The 14,961-nt window shown below is 42.6% G+C and overlaps 1 protein-coding gene across 1 annotated transcript in view; it reads right to left on the bottom strand.

The window, feature by feature from the left end:
- LOC124775193 (EF-hand domain-containing family member C2-like) overlaps positions 1-14,961 on the bottom strand; it is a 237,019-nt gene that overhangs the window by 125,626 nt on the left and 96,432 nt on the right. The window contains exons 4-5 of the mRNA XM_047250033.1: positions 9,953-10,176; positions 5,668-5,916 (exon numbers count right to left, since the gene is read on the bottom strand). Of these exons, the coding sequence (XP_047105989.1) occupies positions 5,668-5,916; positions 9,953-10,176 (473 nt within the window). The remainder of the gene's footprint in view (positions 1-5,667; positions 5,917-9,952; positions 10,177-14,961) is intronic.

The raw sequence follows: 14,961 nt of genomic DNA, 5'->3' as shown, positions 1-14,961 counted from the left end.
CGATATATTTCATTGCAAGGTACTGCATTTCAACACTGTTAGCCATCACACAAATTACTGCTCTCCTATAGCGATTTCTGCACGTGGTTTCATCACAGCAGGAAAAATAATAGTAATGCACGCAGAGTCAGCTATAGAGGGAGATTATTCAAATCATACCTTAATCCAAAATTAAACAGAATTATTTTCACTGTCTTGCGATTTTCTCCGTTTCAGAACGGTAGTATTCTGAGGCACAATGCAATCTAGCATTCCATCTTTTCTCTGACTAAACACAAAAAATCGAAGGTGCACGCTGCGATGGGCCAAACAGCATAGAAACTAGATAGAAGCTGACTTCAAGTATGTACTGTGGGTTGAGACAAGTTGCGATTTTGCCTCGTTTCAGATGATACGACGTGTAGAGAACACTGAAGGTCTACTCAGGCGTTCAACCTGAAGTATGTGGATGGTGTATGTCAGGTTGGGGTAGTTTAGTGATGTTTTGGTAGTGGTTTTTGAACCATGACTTGAGATCACTTATTCAGGTTACCGTGAGCACGTACCAGGACTTTTATTTCAAAATCGTTGGTGACTAAGTGTTGCCCCTTCTTCGACATCTTCATGATAAGTAAGTTGTAGACAGTCCCGTCTTCCAGGATAAAAGCACTCGTTTCACAGGGCTCTAAGCATACGTTTCTGATTAGATGAACACTCAGGCATCCTACCGCCACCTACACTAGCCTAGTAAATCACCTGATCTTAATCCCACACAAAATGACTGAGATTACTTGGGACGTAGGTGAAACGTAGAAATCAACATACCCGCAATTTGCTAGTTCTGTAGAAAGGAGTGAGATATTCGGCCATGAAAATCTTTGACAATCTACGCAATGGTGTAAAGGATTTAATGGATAATAAAGTTAACTTCAGATACAAATGCAAATCATATCTGCTTGACGTCTCCTTCTGCTCAATGGAACTTTAATAGTGGCAACTATTTATTTACAGCTCGTGAAAAATAGATACGTGTTTCAAAGTTTTACTGACCTTCAAAGTAGTCACCAGCATTGTGTATAACCCGTTGCCAGCGATGTGGAAGTCGTACGGTACTCTTAGCAGTGCCAGTTGTGTTGACAGTTCGAGTGGCGCGGTCTATTGCCCGACGAATTTGTAGCAGTTCTGAAGCGAATGTCGTGAAATGTTTCCTTCAGTTTAGAAACCGAGGTGAACTCACGAGGGCTTAAGTCAGGGGAGTGCAGTAGGTGGTATAGCACTTAGCAGACCCATCAGTCAAACAAATCAGTAACAGCTTGCACTGTACGTGCTTGAGCATTGTCCTGCAAAATGATGGTCAGGTCCTGCATAAGGACAATCCTCGTCCATATATAGCACGTGCCTCTATGAACTAATTGGTTTGCATCATGTTGAGGTACTCTTACGGCCAGCAAGGTACCCCTATCTGTCCCCCATGGAATATGTGTGGAAACAGGCTAGAGGGTGTGAACGTCATATTGATAGACAGTCAAGTTTTTTGCATATTTGACTCGATATTGTAAATCACTGAAATAACATCAAATACCCTCTCATCTCACAAAATTTCATTTAGTTTATCCTCCCTTTCTGGGTGTTTCGCCGTTTTTGTCAGGCAGCGTATTAAGTAGTCACATTTTTCCAGTACACTGAGACTTCGGGAATAATACAGGTAAAATTCTTCGTAAGAGCCTTCTGAAACGCCGTTATAAAAAAAAAATTGAGAGAACAAATAGCGAACAGTGGAACACAGTGGGCCTACAGGAAACCTGACAATGAGGTTTGCTAGACGGAAAATATCGTATACCATAGGCATCCACGGACGGAAGAGAGCAGTGGGAAGGAGTGTTTCTTTGCTCTCCACCTCACCTTTCGCAGACATTCTTCAGAGCTGTCTACAATACACACGACACAGCAGTCGACATTGACCACCAAATTGTGTGTGAAAGCGCACTCACCCAGTTACGATTTTCTCGTTTGTAGACATTTAATTAAATCCTTCCCATACTTCGACGAGTCTGAATCGTGATAACAATTTTGGGCCAAATACGAACTTCTCGATTCGTGGAAAAAAATTTGGGCCAAACGTAAACGTCACGAGTCACAGTCGCAGGAACGAAAGTCGGGCCAAACCCAAACGTTACAAGTGAAACCGAAGAAACAAACACCTGTTACTTATAATCCTGCTTTAGTTCTTACCATTAAGCCGCAAGAATTGGCCACCACTCGTTAAATCTATGTTATAAAGCAAGGATGCTAGTGGTTTTAGACCTTCGTTTTTGGAGAAATATTTAATAAACACTTACATACCGTCAATAGACGGGCGTTTACGTGAAAATATTGATGTGACTGTACGAGGGGAAAAGCATGCAAAACATTTAAATATAGACGACGAAAGTGGAGAGGAAAATGCAATATCTAAATCATGCATTTAGCAGGAAGCGAAAAACACACCAATCATTTGGATGTATTCTGACACTCGTGCCGTAAAAGTACCTGTTTCAAATTATTTAAGTAATCACCCAGGATTATTAGAACTCTTTTCTATTATGTTTGATGACAAATTGTGGGAAATGCTTGTTATGGAAACAAATCTCTTCGCCTGTCAGATGACAGACAGCGAAAGGAAGAAACGGAAAGTGAACGACACTTGTAATCCTGTTACTTTTGACGAAATGGCCTACTATGCACCGTGCATTTTAATGGTGTAAATCAGAAAACTAAATATCCAAATCCTATGTAAAAGATTTAAACAAATTTCCAGAATCTTGCATATTGGTAACAAGAAAACTGCTAACAGTACTGACCGACTTCGAAAGGTAAGACTTTTCATGAACTTTTGGAATCAGAAATTTACATACCAGATGAAAATATCACTATAGACGAATTCTTACTGAAATATAAAGGGCGTTTAGCATACAAACAACTTAATCGGTCGAAAAGAACGCGATTATTGTCGCGGTTTCAAAATATACACTGGCCAGGATAGAACTGATAGGAATAATAGAGCATCACCGAATGTTGTCATGGACTTGTCATAATCCATACTGAACAATATGCTTTGTTTCTTGACAAGTGGTACTACTCCCTCGACCTCTTTTTTAATATTACAGCAGGAAAAGACAGATATCGGGTCAGTACAAAGCGATAAGCAAAATATGCCAAAAATATTCAAAAACAAATTTTAAAGAAAGGAAAATATTTATGTAGTAGCTGTAATAATTTGTTGGCTCTAAGATGGAAAGACAATCGTGACGTGTACATGAGATCAACAAAGCACGAAGGTAGAAAGGGTTCAACACATAGACGAACAGTTTAGGAAACCAGTGAAGCCCAAATGCGTCCTCGAATACAATAAGGGAATGGGTGGAATTTATTGTCAAAATTATTATTTATATTATCTGTAAAAAAATACACTGTCAAAGAAAGGAAAAACATGTTGACTACCGAATAAATATGGTAGAGGTAATTTAAAAAATATGTCAAACTACCGGACTGCGAAAAACGTGGAAAACCTTCTTCAATTCCAAGCGAAATATTGGGCCCATTCACCAAACATGTCTATCCGGTGCCTAAGAAAAAAAAAGCACTCTACAAGGATGTGCGAATTTGCATGAAACAACATGGGATTGAGTATTTCTTCCCGCAATTAAATTTTTTGTTGACAGTATATACGTTCAGGAGTGGTGCTATTACATTCCTTCTCCAGGAGTCACACCTGAAGATGCCCAAGAAAACTATAATTTCTGTTTGTGTATAGGAACCCACATTTTTATTACATATTCGTGTAGTACGTAAAGAAATATGAATGTTTTAGTTGGACCACTTTTTTCGCTTTATGATAGATGGCACTGTAATAGTCACAAACGTATAAGTACGTGGTATCACGTAACATTCAGCCAATGCGGACGGTATTTGCTTCGTGATACATTACCTGTGTTAAAGTGGACCGTTTAACAATTGCGGAAAAGGTCGATTCGTGTTGATGTATGGCTATTGTGATCAAAATGCCCAACGGGCGTGTTCTATGTATGCTGCTCGGTATCCTGGACGACATCATCGAAGTGTCCGGACCGTTCGCCGGGTAGTTACGTTATTTAAGGAAACAGGAAGTGTTCAGCCACATGTGAAACGTCAACCACGACCTGCAACAAATTATGATGCCCAAGTAGGTGTTTTAGCTGCTGTCGCGGCTAATCCGCACATCATTAGGAGACAAACTGCGCGAGAATCGGCAATCTCAAAAACGTCGGTATTGAGAATGGTACATCAACATCGATTGCACCTGTACCATATTTCTATGCACCAGGAATTGCATGGCGACGACTTTGAACGTCCTGTACTGTTCTGCCACTGGGCACAAGAGAAATTACGGGAGGCTGACAGATTTTCTGCACGCGTTCTATTTAGCGACGAAGCGTCATTCACCAACAGCGTTAACGTAAACCGGCATAATATGCACTATTGGGCAACGGAAAATCCACGATGGCTGCGACAAGTGGAACATCAGCGACCTTGGCGGGTTAATGTATGGAGCGGCATTATGGGAGGAAGGATAATTGGCCCCCATTTTATCGATGACAATCTAAATGGTGCAATGTATGCTGATTTCCTACGTAATGTTCTACCGATGTTACTACAAGATGTTTCACTGCATGACAGAATGGCGATGTACTTCCAACATGATGGATGTCCGGCACATAGCTCGCATGCGGTTGAAGCGGTATTGAATAGCATATTTCATGAAAGGTGGATTGGTCGTCGAAGCACCATACCATGGCCCGCATGTTCACAGGATCTGACATCCCCGGATTTCTTTCTGCGGGGAGAGTTGAAGGATATTTGCTATCGTGATCCACCGACAACGCCTGACAACATGCGTCAGCGCATTGTCAGTGCATATGCGAACATTACGGAAGGCGAATTACTCGCTGTTGAGAGGAATGTCGTTACACGTATTGCCAAATGCATTGAGGTTGACGGACATCATTTTGAGCATTTATTGCATTAATGTGGTATATACAGGTAATCAGGCTGTAGCAGCATGCGTTCTCAGAAATGATAAGTTCACAAAGGTACATGTATCACATTGGAACAACCGAAATAAAATGTTCAAACGTATCTACGTTCTGTATTTTAATTTAAAAAAACCTACCTGTTACCAAGTGTTCGTCTAAAATTGTGAGCCATATGTTTGTGACTGTTACAGCGCCATGTATCACAAAGCGAAAAAAGTTTTCCAACTTAAACATTCATATTTCTTTACATACTACACGAATATGTAATAAAAAATGAGGGTTCCTATTTAAAAAAAAACGCAGTTAATAACCGTTTGTACTATGGCAGCGCCATCCAGCGAGCCAACCATAGTGCCATCTGGTTTCCCCCTTCAAGCTAGACAAGTTTCGTTTTTTGTAGTTTTTTCGTTTGAAGCTTATTTCGTGAGATATTTGGCCTGGTCACGATCAACGGACCACCCTGTATATATAGCCACAAGAGCAGTATCCCGTGAAAAAATATCGTACAGCTACGTCATAGCATCTACATGTCAGCTTGTAGTGAGTTGTCTCGAACTGCTGGGGCACGGACATCGTCGAATTAAACGGTACGGCATGGGACAAACTAGTGGCGTGTAGCGCAGAGAACTGGGCACACCTTGGGCAGCTTCCCCCGGCGGCAGAACATGAAGCCCGAGTCGCGGCCGGAGTTGGGCGGCACGTGCTCCTTGATGGCGATCGTGTCGTCCGCCAGGAAGTACTGCAGCTCGAGCCGGTGTAGCATGCCGTGCTCGCTCTCCCTGTCGTCCCAGTAGCCGTAGAAGCGCAGCACCTTGCGGTCCAGGGACAGGAACTGCCCGCGAGTGTCTATCGTGCGGTTCGGTTTCTTCGCCAGCCGCGTGTCCGTCTGCAAGCAAGCAACCGCGTCAAAAACGTAAGCTTCACAGAATAGAGCCTCCTGAGCTGTGAAAAAAAAAAAAAAAAGATTCAAATGGCTCTGAGCACTATGGGACTTAACATCTGAGGTCATCAGTCCCCTAGACTTAGAACTACTTAAACCTAACTAACCTAAGGACATCACACACGTCCATGCCCGAGGCAGGATTCGAACCTGCGACCATAGTAGCAGCGCGGTTCCAGATTGAAGCGCCTAGAGCCGCTCGACCACAACGGCCGGCCATAAAAAAAAAGACTGCTCTGACGAACAGTCCTTTAAAAACTGGAAAAAATTAAGAAAATCATTAATCATTTTCCGTAGTATCAGGGTATTCCATTTACCCTAAGCATCAATTACAGATTTTTTATAATTTATTTAGTGGCTTTCTGGACGTGCCTACATAGCCCTCTCAACGGTGGAATATCAGTTTCGACGATACAAACGTAAGGGCATCACAACACCCAGTCCACGAGCGGAGAAAACCTCCAATCCGGTCTGGAACCGAACCCAAGCCCCTTAGGATAACAATCCGGCTGCGCTGACAGTGCAAATACAGAGGCGGGCGGCTAGTGTTTTCATCTACGGCTGTTTGCTCTGCGCAGCTGAAAGCTCTCAAAAGCGCTTCCAACGGTCAGGGATTTTTCTTAAGTTGACTCGACTGTTGGAGTGTCTTACGAGGTGAAGGCGGCAAGTGCCATCAGCCAGTTTCCCAGGAAATTCGCTCCGTGGAAGAGCAGTCGAAATAAGCGAACGCTTGTTTCGGCTTATCCGTAGAAACTCGACCATTTCTAAAAAGAAAATGACGGTCAGGGTTTTCTAAGTATGCGTTTTACCGCACGATATCCATAGACGAAATGGTGGCTCAGCGGTTATTGTTTTCAGTTATCTACCCACGTCGGTAAAAGATAGCTACACGAATGTTTCTTATCAAATTAGAGGATACAACTGGATTTCACAGTGTCACACATTTATTATATTATACATGTCTGTGTATAGTATGTTGAGGGGCTACAATCTTTTTAAAGCCTCATATTACGATATTTCATACTCATATAAATTTTTAAATTAATTTTTGTATTTTATTCACACGTTTGTTGTTCAGGAAGATTTGGTGCATTTCCTTGGATAATAGCGGTCCTAGAAACATTCGAAACATAGATATTCCGAACACCTCGATCATCGTGCGAAGGCAGTTTCCCCGCAGTGACATTTCTTCATACGATTCTTAGTCGGGAAAGATATGTCGTTAAAATTGGTGAAGATTTCGCACACTCGAAATAATTTAGCGGCAAACCATGCATTTTTTCTGAAAACGCGCTTACAACTGATTATGATTCAAGATATATAACAGGAATTTCACCAAAAACAATTACAAATAATTTCTCATTCTTGTTTTTTAAATTCATTCATCTGACATACAATTAGCAGATGAATGACAATGTTAATCAGTATATACTGGAAAACATTCATTTAATAATTTTCTAGAGACATGGACATATAAATGAAAAACAAAAACAAAAGTAGCAATCGCGTTTCAAACAAGGGGCGCAAAATTAATAAGCCGCGACACTTATCACTGTGCCACCGTTTCCTCTGAGAGTATGGCTGAAAAAAGGCACATAAACTACTTGGAAAATACCTCGGAAACTTTGACCGTCGTTTTCTCAGAAACGGTCAGTTATCTATTGATAAGCCGAGACACATGTTCTCTTATTTTGACCCCTCTTTCACCGAGCGAAGTTTCTGGAAAATCGGGCTATGACACTTGCCGTGTTCTCTTCGTTAGTTTAAAAATAAATGCAATGTAATTTTTTTCATGTATCTCATTATTTATGACGTCATACCTCTGGAACTATGTGTTGTCGTACAGTGGTATAGTTGTGTAGGTACACTCAGCGGCATATGTGAATAGTGTCTGAAAAATGCGTTGCGAACAGACTTAGTAGCAAAGAAGTAATAAATTTAAACGTCATCACAATCTGGCAATTTTTCACGCATCTCAGCGTTTATGGCGTCATATTTCCTGAACTATGCGTGGGGTCATGATACAATTTTGTAGGTGCGTTTATCGGCTAATGTGGATACTGTCAGCGAAATTTATTGCGAATAGTAATAATAGAACAGAGGTAATCAATTTAACAGTCATGCATGATGAGTCAGTTTTTAACCCATCCCATTGTTTATGACGTCATATCTTATGAACTATGACAGGTAGGTTTTTCTTACCCCCACAGCGACTGTTGCCTGACAGTAAGGGATATGTGTACCGACTTTGGTTGAAATTGGTCCAATGGTTTAGGAGATGTGCAATATAGACACATCCAGTTTCACGATACACTGCTTTTTGCAGAATGTGAAACACTCAGAACCAATGGTCTGCACTACACCATGATTAGAGAACAAATAGAACAGCGCAGCCACAATAAGTGACTGAAACAGCAGAGTGGTGGCGTGCACCTCGGTCCAACAGCACTCTCGTACGTAGTGCAAACGTGTAACCAGGTGCCACTATGCCTCGCAGACATCACAGGGTGGAATATCGGCATGTGAGTGCTTTTGAACGGAGCGGAATGATTGGTCTCTGGGAAGTGGATCTGTCGTTCCATAACGCTGCAGCTTGTGCAGGGCATGCTGCTTCAACAGCGAGCCGTACGTGGAACCAATGGATAGAAGAAGGACGTACATAGCGCCAACAGGATATTGGACGACCCAATATGACCACAGCCCGAGATGAAGGCCATCTTGTCATCCTGGGTAACAGACAGACAGCTTCATCCACAGTGTTGATGTGACAGTGGGGCACTGCAGCTGGTGTGGACAAGTCTGCATTGATGGTTAGACGCCGCATTCTGTGGGCTGGACTGGTTGCATGCATGCGATTGCGGCGGCTTCCGATGACCAGAACCCACCAACATTGCAGACTACGATGGGCAAGTGAACGCCGACACTGCCGTGCTGAGTGGAAAAAAGTAACGTTTTCGGGTGTGTCTTCCTTCAACTTGTCCCACAGTGATGGCTACATAATTATTCACCGCCGTCGTTGTAGACGCAATCCAGTAGACTGTATAGCTGGGCGATATGGCGGACAAATGCGAAGTGTGTTGGTTGGGGTACCATTGCCTGTAACACACATCTCGCCTTTACGTCTTGAGAGCAATCTGAACAGCTGCCGCTACATGAGGTTCTACAACTACCCCTCCTGCAGGCTGTTCCAATGCCATATTTCAGCAAGACAACGCCCAGTTGCATGTGGTGAGGGATGTGCAAGCCTCCTTCAAAGAATGATGGTAGCACTGCATTCCTCGCCTTGCCCGTTCGCCTGACATGTCACCCATCGAACATGTCTGGGATACGGTCGGTCAGCAACTTTTTCCTTCAGGTCCTTCTGCAGCCACAGTTGATGTTTTGTGGACACGCTTACAAACCACATGGCAGAGTATTCCCCAGCAGCACATTCGGGCACTCTTTGATTCCACGACATGAAGTGTAGCGACTCTGATTGCAGCACGTAGTGGCGCTACTCCATACTGAATTTCGAGTCACAGTGCACATACAGGTCTGCAATGGTAATCATTTGTGTAGTGTCATGTCCCTAATCGGTGGAACAAATTTCATTGCGATGACATCTCTCGGTCTTTGTGTTTCACTTTTTCCAAACAGTAGTGTACATATGGACCATATTATACCAAGTAAAGGTGTAAAGGTGTACACTTGCTCCAGTAACTATGTCTTACTTAAAAGAATAAGGTTTTACGGACAGAGTATTGGTGTATGAATTATTTGGACTACTTTTTTTAATTTCTTTCTGCTAAAACTTAGTCATAAATACTTTTCCTTTAACTCCTCTGCTCTTTAGCTATGAGCGTTTCTTTACTGTCTGTACTGGGAAGTTGCCAGCACTACACCAATGAAAAGGAAATGGGTCACTGTTCCATTCTGATAAGTACTTGATAATCATTTCCTCTATGTTTGAGTGGAGGTGACTCATTCCTTACGTGTTACTGACCTGCTCTCTGATGTTGGTGTACGGATCTATGGGTTGAGCGATGGCCTCTGGAACGGGAACGCCCATTCGGCTGAGGAAGGCGCGGGTGAAGGCGTCGCAGCTGGTGAGCTTGAAGACGCGCCCGAACAGCTCAATTTCGCGGCCGACGTTGAAGTCGAGAATGTCGTAGAACTCGTCGCTGTGCGGCGGCGGCCGCGGGATGCGCTGTCGGTTGATGAGCGTCCCTGGAGCATTAAGTTCACGTGGCGTGAAGGTTGTTGTCAGCTTACTTACATCGAATTCGATACATAGATCCATTAGTCAGTTGAGCCAAATTTCAACAGTAGAACGACTGAAATTTATTTTGATAGCCTAAATTTTTAGATTTAAAGTATACAGGTAGGTACATTGTTATTAACTTAATTAGAGTATTCTTCAACCGGCCTTTGCTAGCAGTGCCCTCAGTCTGACTGACTTACGTTAGCTGAGGCCCACCCTCTCCAACTCTCCCATCCACACTCACATTGTATACTTGTTTCGTCTATCTCCTTTCGTTCATCCTCCCTACATGTCCAACCCACCTCAACATACCTTTCTCAGAACTCGATACTACCTCTTCTTTCATTCCACAACAATCCCTAAAATTAAAGTAATAACGTTTACTTAATGTTTTAAGTCTTCATTAAACTGAAGATACGGTGAATAAAACTCGATATCGTACTTATTAATGATATTATTTATTGATAAAATTAAATTCAGAGGTATCCATACAATTAAATCATGACACTGATAGAAACATTTATGTGAACAATGGTCTTGTATCTCCTGGAAAAGTGTGCGAAGGTCAAATGTGTATGCTGTGTGTATGTGTATGTGTGTGTGTGTGTGTGTGTGTGTGTGTGTGTGTGTGTGTTTGTGTATGTGTGTCTTTTTTTTTTTTTTTTTCCTCAGTTTACTCTAGATAAGGTTCATGCTTTTACATGACTGTTTTCTTGACTATATGTGACAATAATATTATTCCAGATGTTAAAAATCAATGTATTTTCCTTCTCCAGGTCTTTCAAAGCAGACCACCAAGGCTGTGAAGTAAGTCCACGTTTTTTTTTCTCCAGTATTTCTATATCATAACGAAGACGTTCAAATTTCGAGCTACAGAATTAGTTTTTTTTTATATGGAGCAATTGCATTTCAAAGTTGCCATTGCCATTATTAAAAGGAGAAAAATTGAATTCCGTTACAACAACATTAAACGTTTTCTAACAAAGGCTAATGTTGCTTTGTTATTTCTACAGTGCTGAAATCTGTTGAGAAAAAGCTTCCCTCCTATTTAAAAGTGCAAATGTCGATATCAGAATTCTTTTCTTGGCGATGTTTTAACAGGCTTCGAAAGTGAATCAAAGTTTCTCTTTCAGAGTCTTAAACAAAAAGAGATAATAAGTTTTCAAATAAAACAGCTTGCTCTAACATTTAAAAATTCCCGTGTAGTTTACGATTTAGTCGATTTAAATCAGACGTAGTTTCTACCATGAAATAAACTTTTTGGTTGCAGTGATCGTTCATTAGTATCGGATAATGAAGATTGTTCCCAAGGAGAAATGCTTTAATTTTTTAAATAAGGAAACGAAACGTTTCAAAACATGTCCTCTTGAAGATCAATTATAAGGGGCGTTCAAAAAGAAATCAGCCGGAGGTATAATTACAGAAACCAGTACCTGTATGTTAGAAGTACTGACCCTGGCTGTTGAGACTCTTGGCCCACTGTGACACAAGGCGGAGAATGGCTGTCTCATAAAATTCTCGGGGCTGTGATGTTAACCAGTTCCGCATGTACAGCTGGACGTCGTCGTCCGAGATGAATCGTTTGCCCCTTAGAGCCTTTTTAAGGGGACCAAAAATGACTTAATCACAGGGAGAGAGGTCCGGACTGTATGGAGGGTGGCCGAGAACCTCCTATTTGAATTTCTGCAGGAGTGCTGCGACTGTGTTGGCCGTACGATGCTTTGCATTGCCATGGAGCAGAATGACCCAGTGGGTGAGATTGCCTGGTCTTTTTGATTTGATCGTTTGCCGAAGGGTGATCAAGGTTTGCGAGTAACGCTGGGCATTCACTGTTGTCCCGTGCCGCAGGAAGTGAATCAGTAGGGGGCCATTTGGTCAAAGAAGAACGTCAGCATAACCTTTCCTGCACTCGTGTGGATGGCTTTGGATTTTTTTGGTGGTGGTGACCCTGGACGCTTCCATTGGAGACTTTGTCGTTTTGATTCTGGTTCGAAGTGATGACAGCATGACTCATCTCCAGCCACCACTCGTGTCAGAAACGCATTCCCTTCCCGAGCGTAGCGCTGCAGGTGAGCAATACAGTGGACTATTCGACATGCTTCCTCGTGTGGTTGAAGGCTGTGGGGCTCCCACTTGACACACACTTTGCGCATGTACAGTCGTTCCTTCATGATGGTGTGAACACTTCCGACGCTCAATCCGACCATGGCGGCTATGGCTTTCACTGGTATTCGGCGGTCCTGGGTAATCAGTGCATCCACCGTGCATCATCGGATAACGACATCGGTCCTTCCCTGAAGCGGTTGTGCCAAACCTTAACCCTTGCAAGGGACATGCAGTGTTCGCTGTACACTTGTGACATTCGTCGATGAATGTCCGTTCCTCCTACTCCTTCCGCTGTCAGAAAACGAACAGCACCTCTCTGTTCTTATTTTGACGCCTCCATGCCACTGTTTGCAATGCGACCGGCAGCATTGGACGATTGATGCATGCTGCTGCTAGCTCTGTGTAGTCACTTGACGTGCACGTGTGCCCTCTAGCGATGGGCTGTGAGCTTCCACGGTCTGGTTGGAACCACACCTCGTTACACACGCCACGATATTACCCTCCTGTCACCGGTTTGCGCATTCCAGACTCCGGCTCGTTTCTTTTTGAAAGCCCCTTATACCTTCTTATGCAGCAGAAGAGCTATGTACTCACTCTCCATTTCAGTTAAAAATTCCTTAAATTAGCGATGATTAACAGCTTTAGTTATTACGGAGTTAACAGTCTTCATCACCAACTTCATGACTTTGCGAATTTCTTCTGGAAACGTGTGCACACAAAGCAATGGGAAGTAACTATCTCATGATTTTTTTTTTTTTTTACAAGCATCAGACCTATTTCTCACGCTGGTCATACTTTCCTCCCCAACAGTTGAAACCGAGGCAATTTTATTGAGTGTTCAGGATGGACGTTCGTCGACATAATAGGGTACTGTTCAGTTCTAAAATTAAGGATTGATTAAGACCTAGCCGGCCGGAGTGGCCGAGCGGTTGTAGGCGCTACAGTCTGGAATCGCGCGACCGCTACGGTCGCAGGTTCGAATCCTGCCTCGGGCATGGATGTTTGTGATGTCCTTAGGTTAGTTAGGTTTAAGTAGTTCTAAGTTCTAGGGGACTGATGACCTCAGCAGTTAAGTCCCATAGTGCTCAGAGCCATTTTGATTAAGACCTTAGGAATGCCCCTGTGTGAACACCTGTTATGTGGGGCCCTGTGATGAAATGTACTTTATGCTTCAATACGGCTAAGATAAACATTGTGTTATTATGCCCGATGAACTCGGGAAGAGAAAGAGGTGCAGAGCGTGTGTTCTAGCCGCAGTAGATGAGGAGGACCAGCGTGCATCACAAGACAACGCCATTCTAAAGTGTGAAATCATGTAGCTGGCTATAGTGGGGCACACAGACTGTTCCAAACACTAGATGTTTACCTGCACTCCAAACATCATATAGACATGTCAGTACAGGCAGGCTCTGGCCAGATGGGTGGGTACAGAAACACTGTATGACATCAAATGATGTGTCAGCTGCTCTTGTATCCTTGCAGTTATTCCACACTAGGCTCCCGAGCGTGTGGTCGGCCGGCAACCTATTGAGCATCCAGTTACTAACATGGGGGCCACTCCTAATGGCGACAGCTCTTTGCAGACAAAGTGGCTGATGGACTTAGAGTGATGTGGTGTCAGTTCTACAATCAAAAAAATGGTTCAAATGGCTCTGAGCACTATGGGACTTAACATCTATGGTCATCAGTCCCCTAGAACTTAGAACTACTTAAAGCTAACTAACCTAAGGACATCACACAACACCCAGTCATCACGAGGAGTTCTACAATCCCCTGGCATGGCACAACATGGTGATTACATAATTATGATAATGCACATCTCTCTCGATCCTAATTATGATAATGCACATCTCTCTCGATCCTATCTACTACATAACATAGACAAGTATTTGACAATCATATATGTTACACCGTGTATTGAATCACATTATTTGTCTTTCTTTTCTTTTTTCATGATATATGAGATATATGTAAACTGAATGAACTATAAACCAAGGACACCGCAAAAGGAGTTGCTTTTTGGCAACGATAATGTTTTGATACATCCTTAAATTTCTGTATGAAACAAAGTAAGAAATTCGCTCTTCAATTTATTAATTCATGTATCTTCACCCTTTTCTTTCGGGAAGTGGTAGCGTAGGGATGTATGTTTGGATCCGTCGTACCAGCATTGTAAGAAATGTGTATTTTCACCGTTCATTAAAAGTATTATAAAAAGTTATTAGTGCTTCTAATTTATAGACTTCCTTGCCATTTTCTAGATTCTAAGTTTTCGTGGTAGTTTATTCTCCGAAAGGTAACTGGCATAGAAGTGCATAGTTTCACGGCGATATGTACTAACAAAGGTTTCTCCATATGGTGAAAATTTCAACCAGACGGACGGTGTTGCGATGGGAGCCCATTAGCTCCAGTTGTAGCCAATCTGTTCATGCAGTACTTTGATAACATCACCATGGACACGGTTCCTGAAAGCCTAGTTGTTTCTATCGTTACGTCGCCGACACGTTCGTGGTCTGGTCTCATGGACGTGAAAAGCTGGTAGAATTCTTGGACCACATCAACAACATCCATGACAACATCAATTTCACGATGGAGATAGAGACAGATGGTGCGTTGCCATTCCTTAATGTCCTCGTCCGCAGCAA

This window comes from Schistocerca piceifrons, chromosome 2 (assembly GCF_021461385.2).
Source record: "Schistocerca piceifrons isolate TAMUIC-IGC-003096 chromosome 2, iqSchPice1.1, whole genome shotgun sequence".
In the NCBI taxonomy this organism is placed as follows: domain Eukaryota; kingdom Metazoa; phylum Arthropoda; class Insecta; order Orthoptera; family Acrididae; genus Schistocerca; species Schistocerca piceifrons.
Note: the sequence above shows the minus strand (reverse complement) of the source record. Positions and strands in the feature narration are given on the sequence as shown.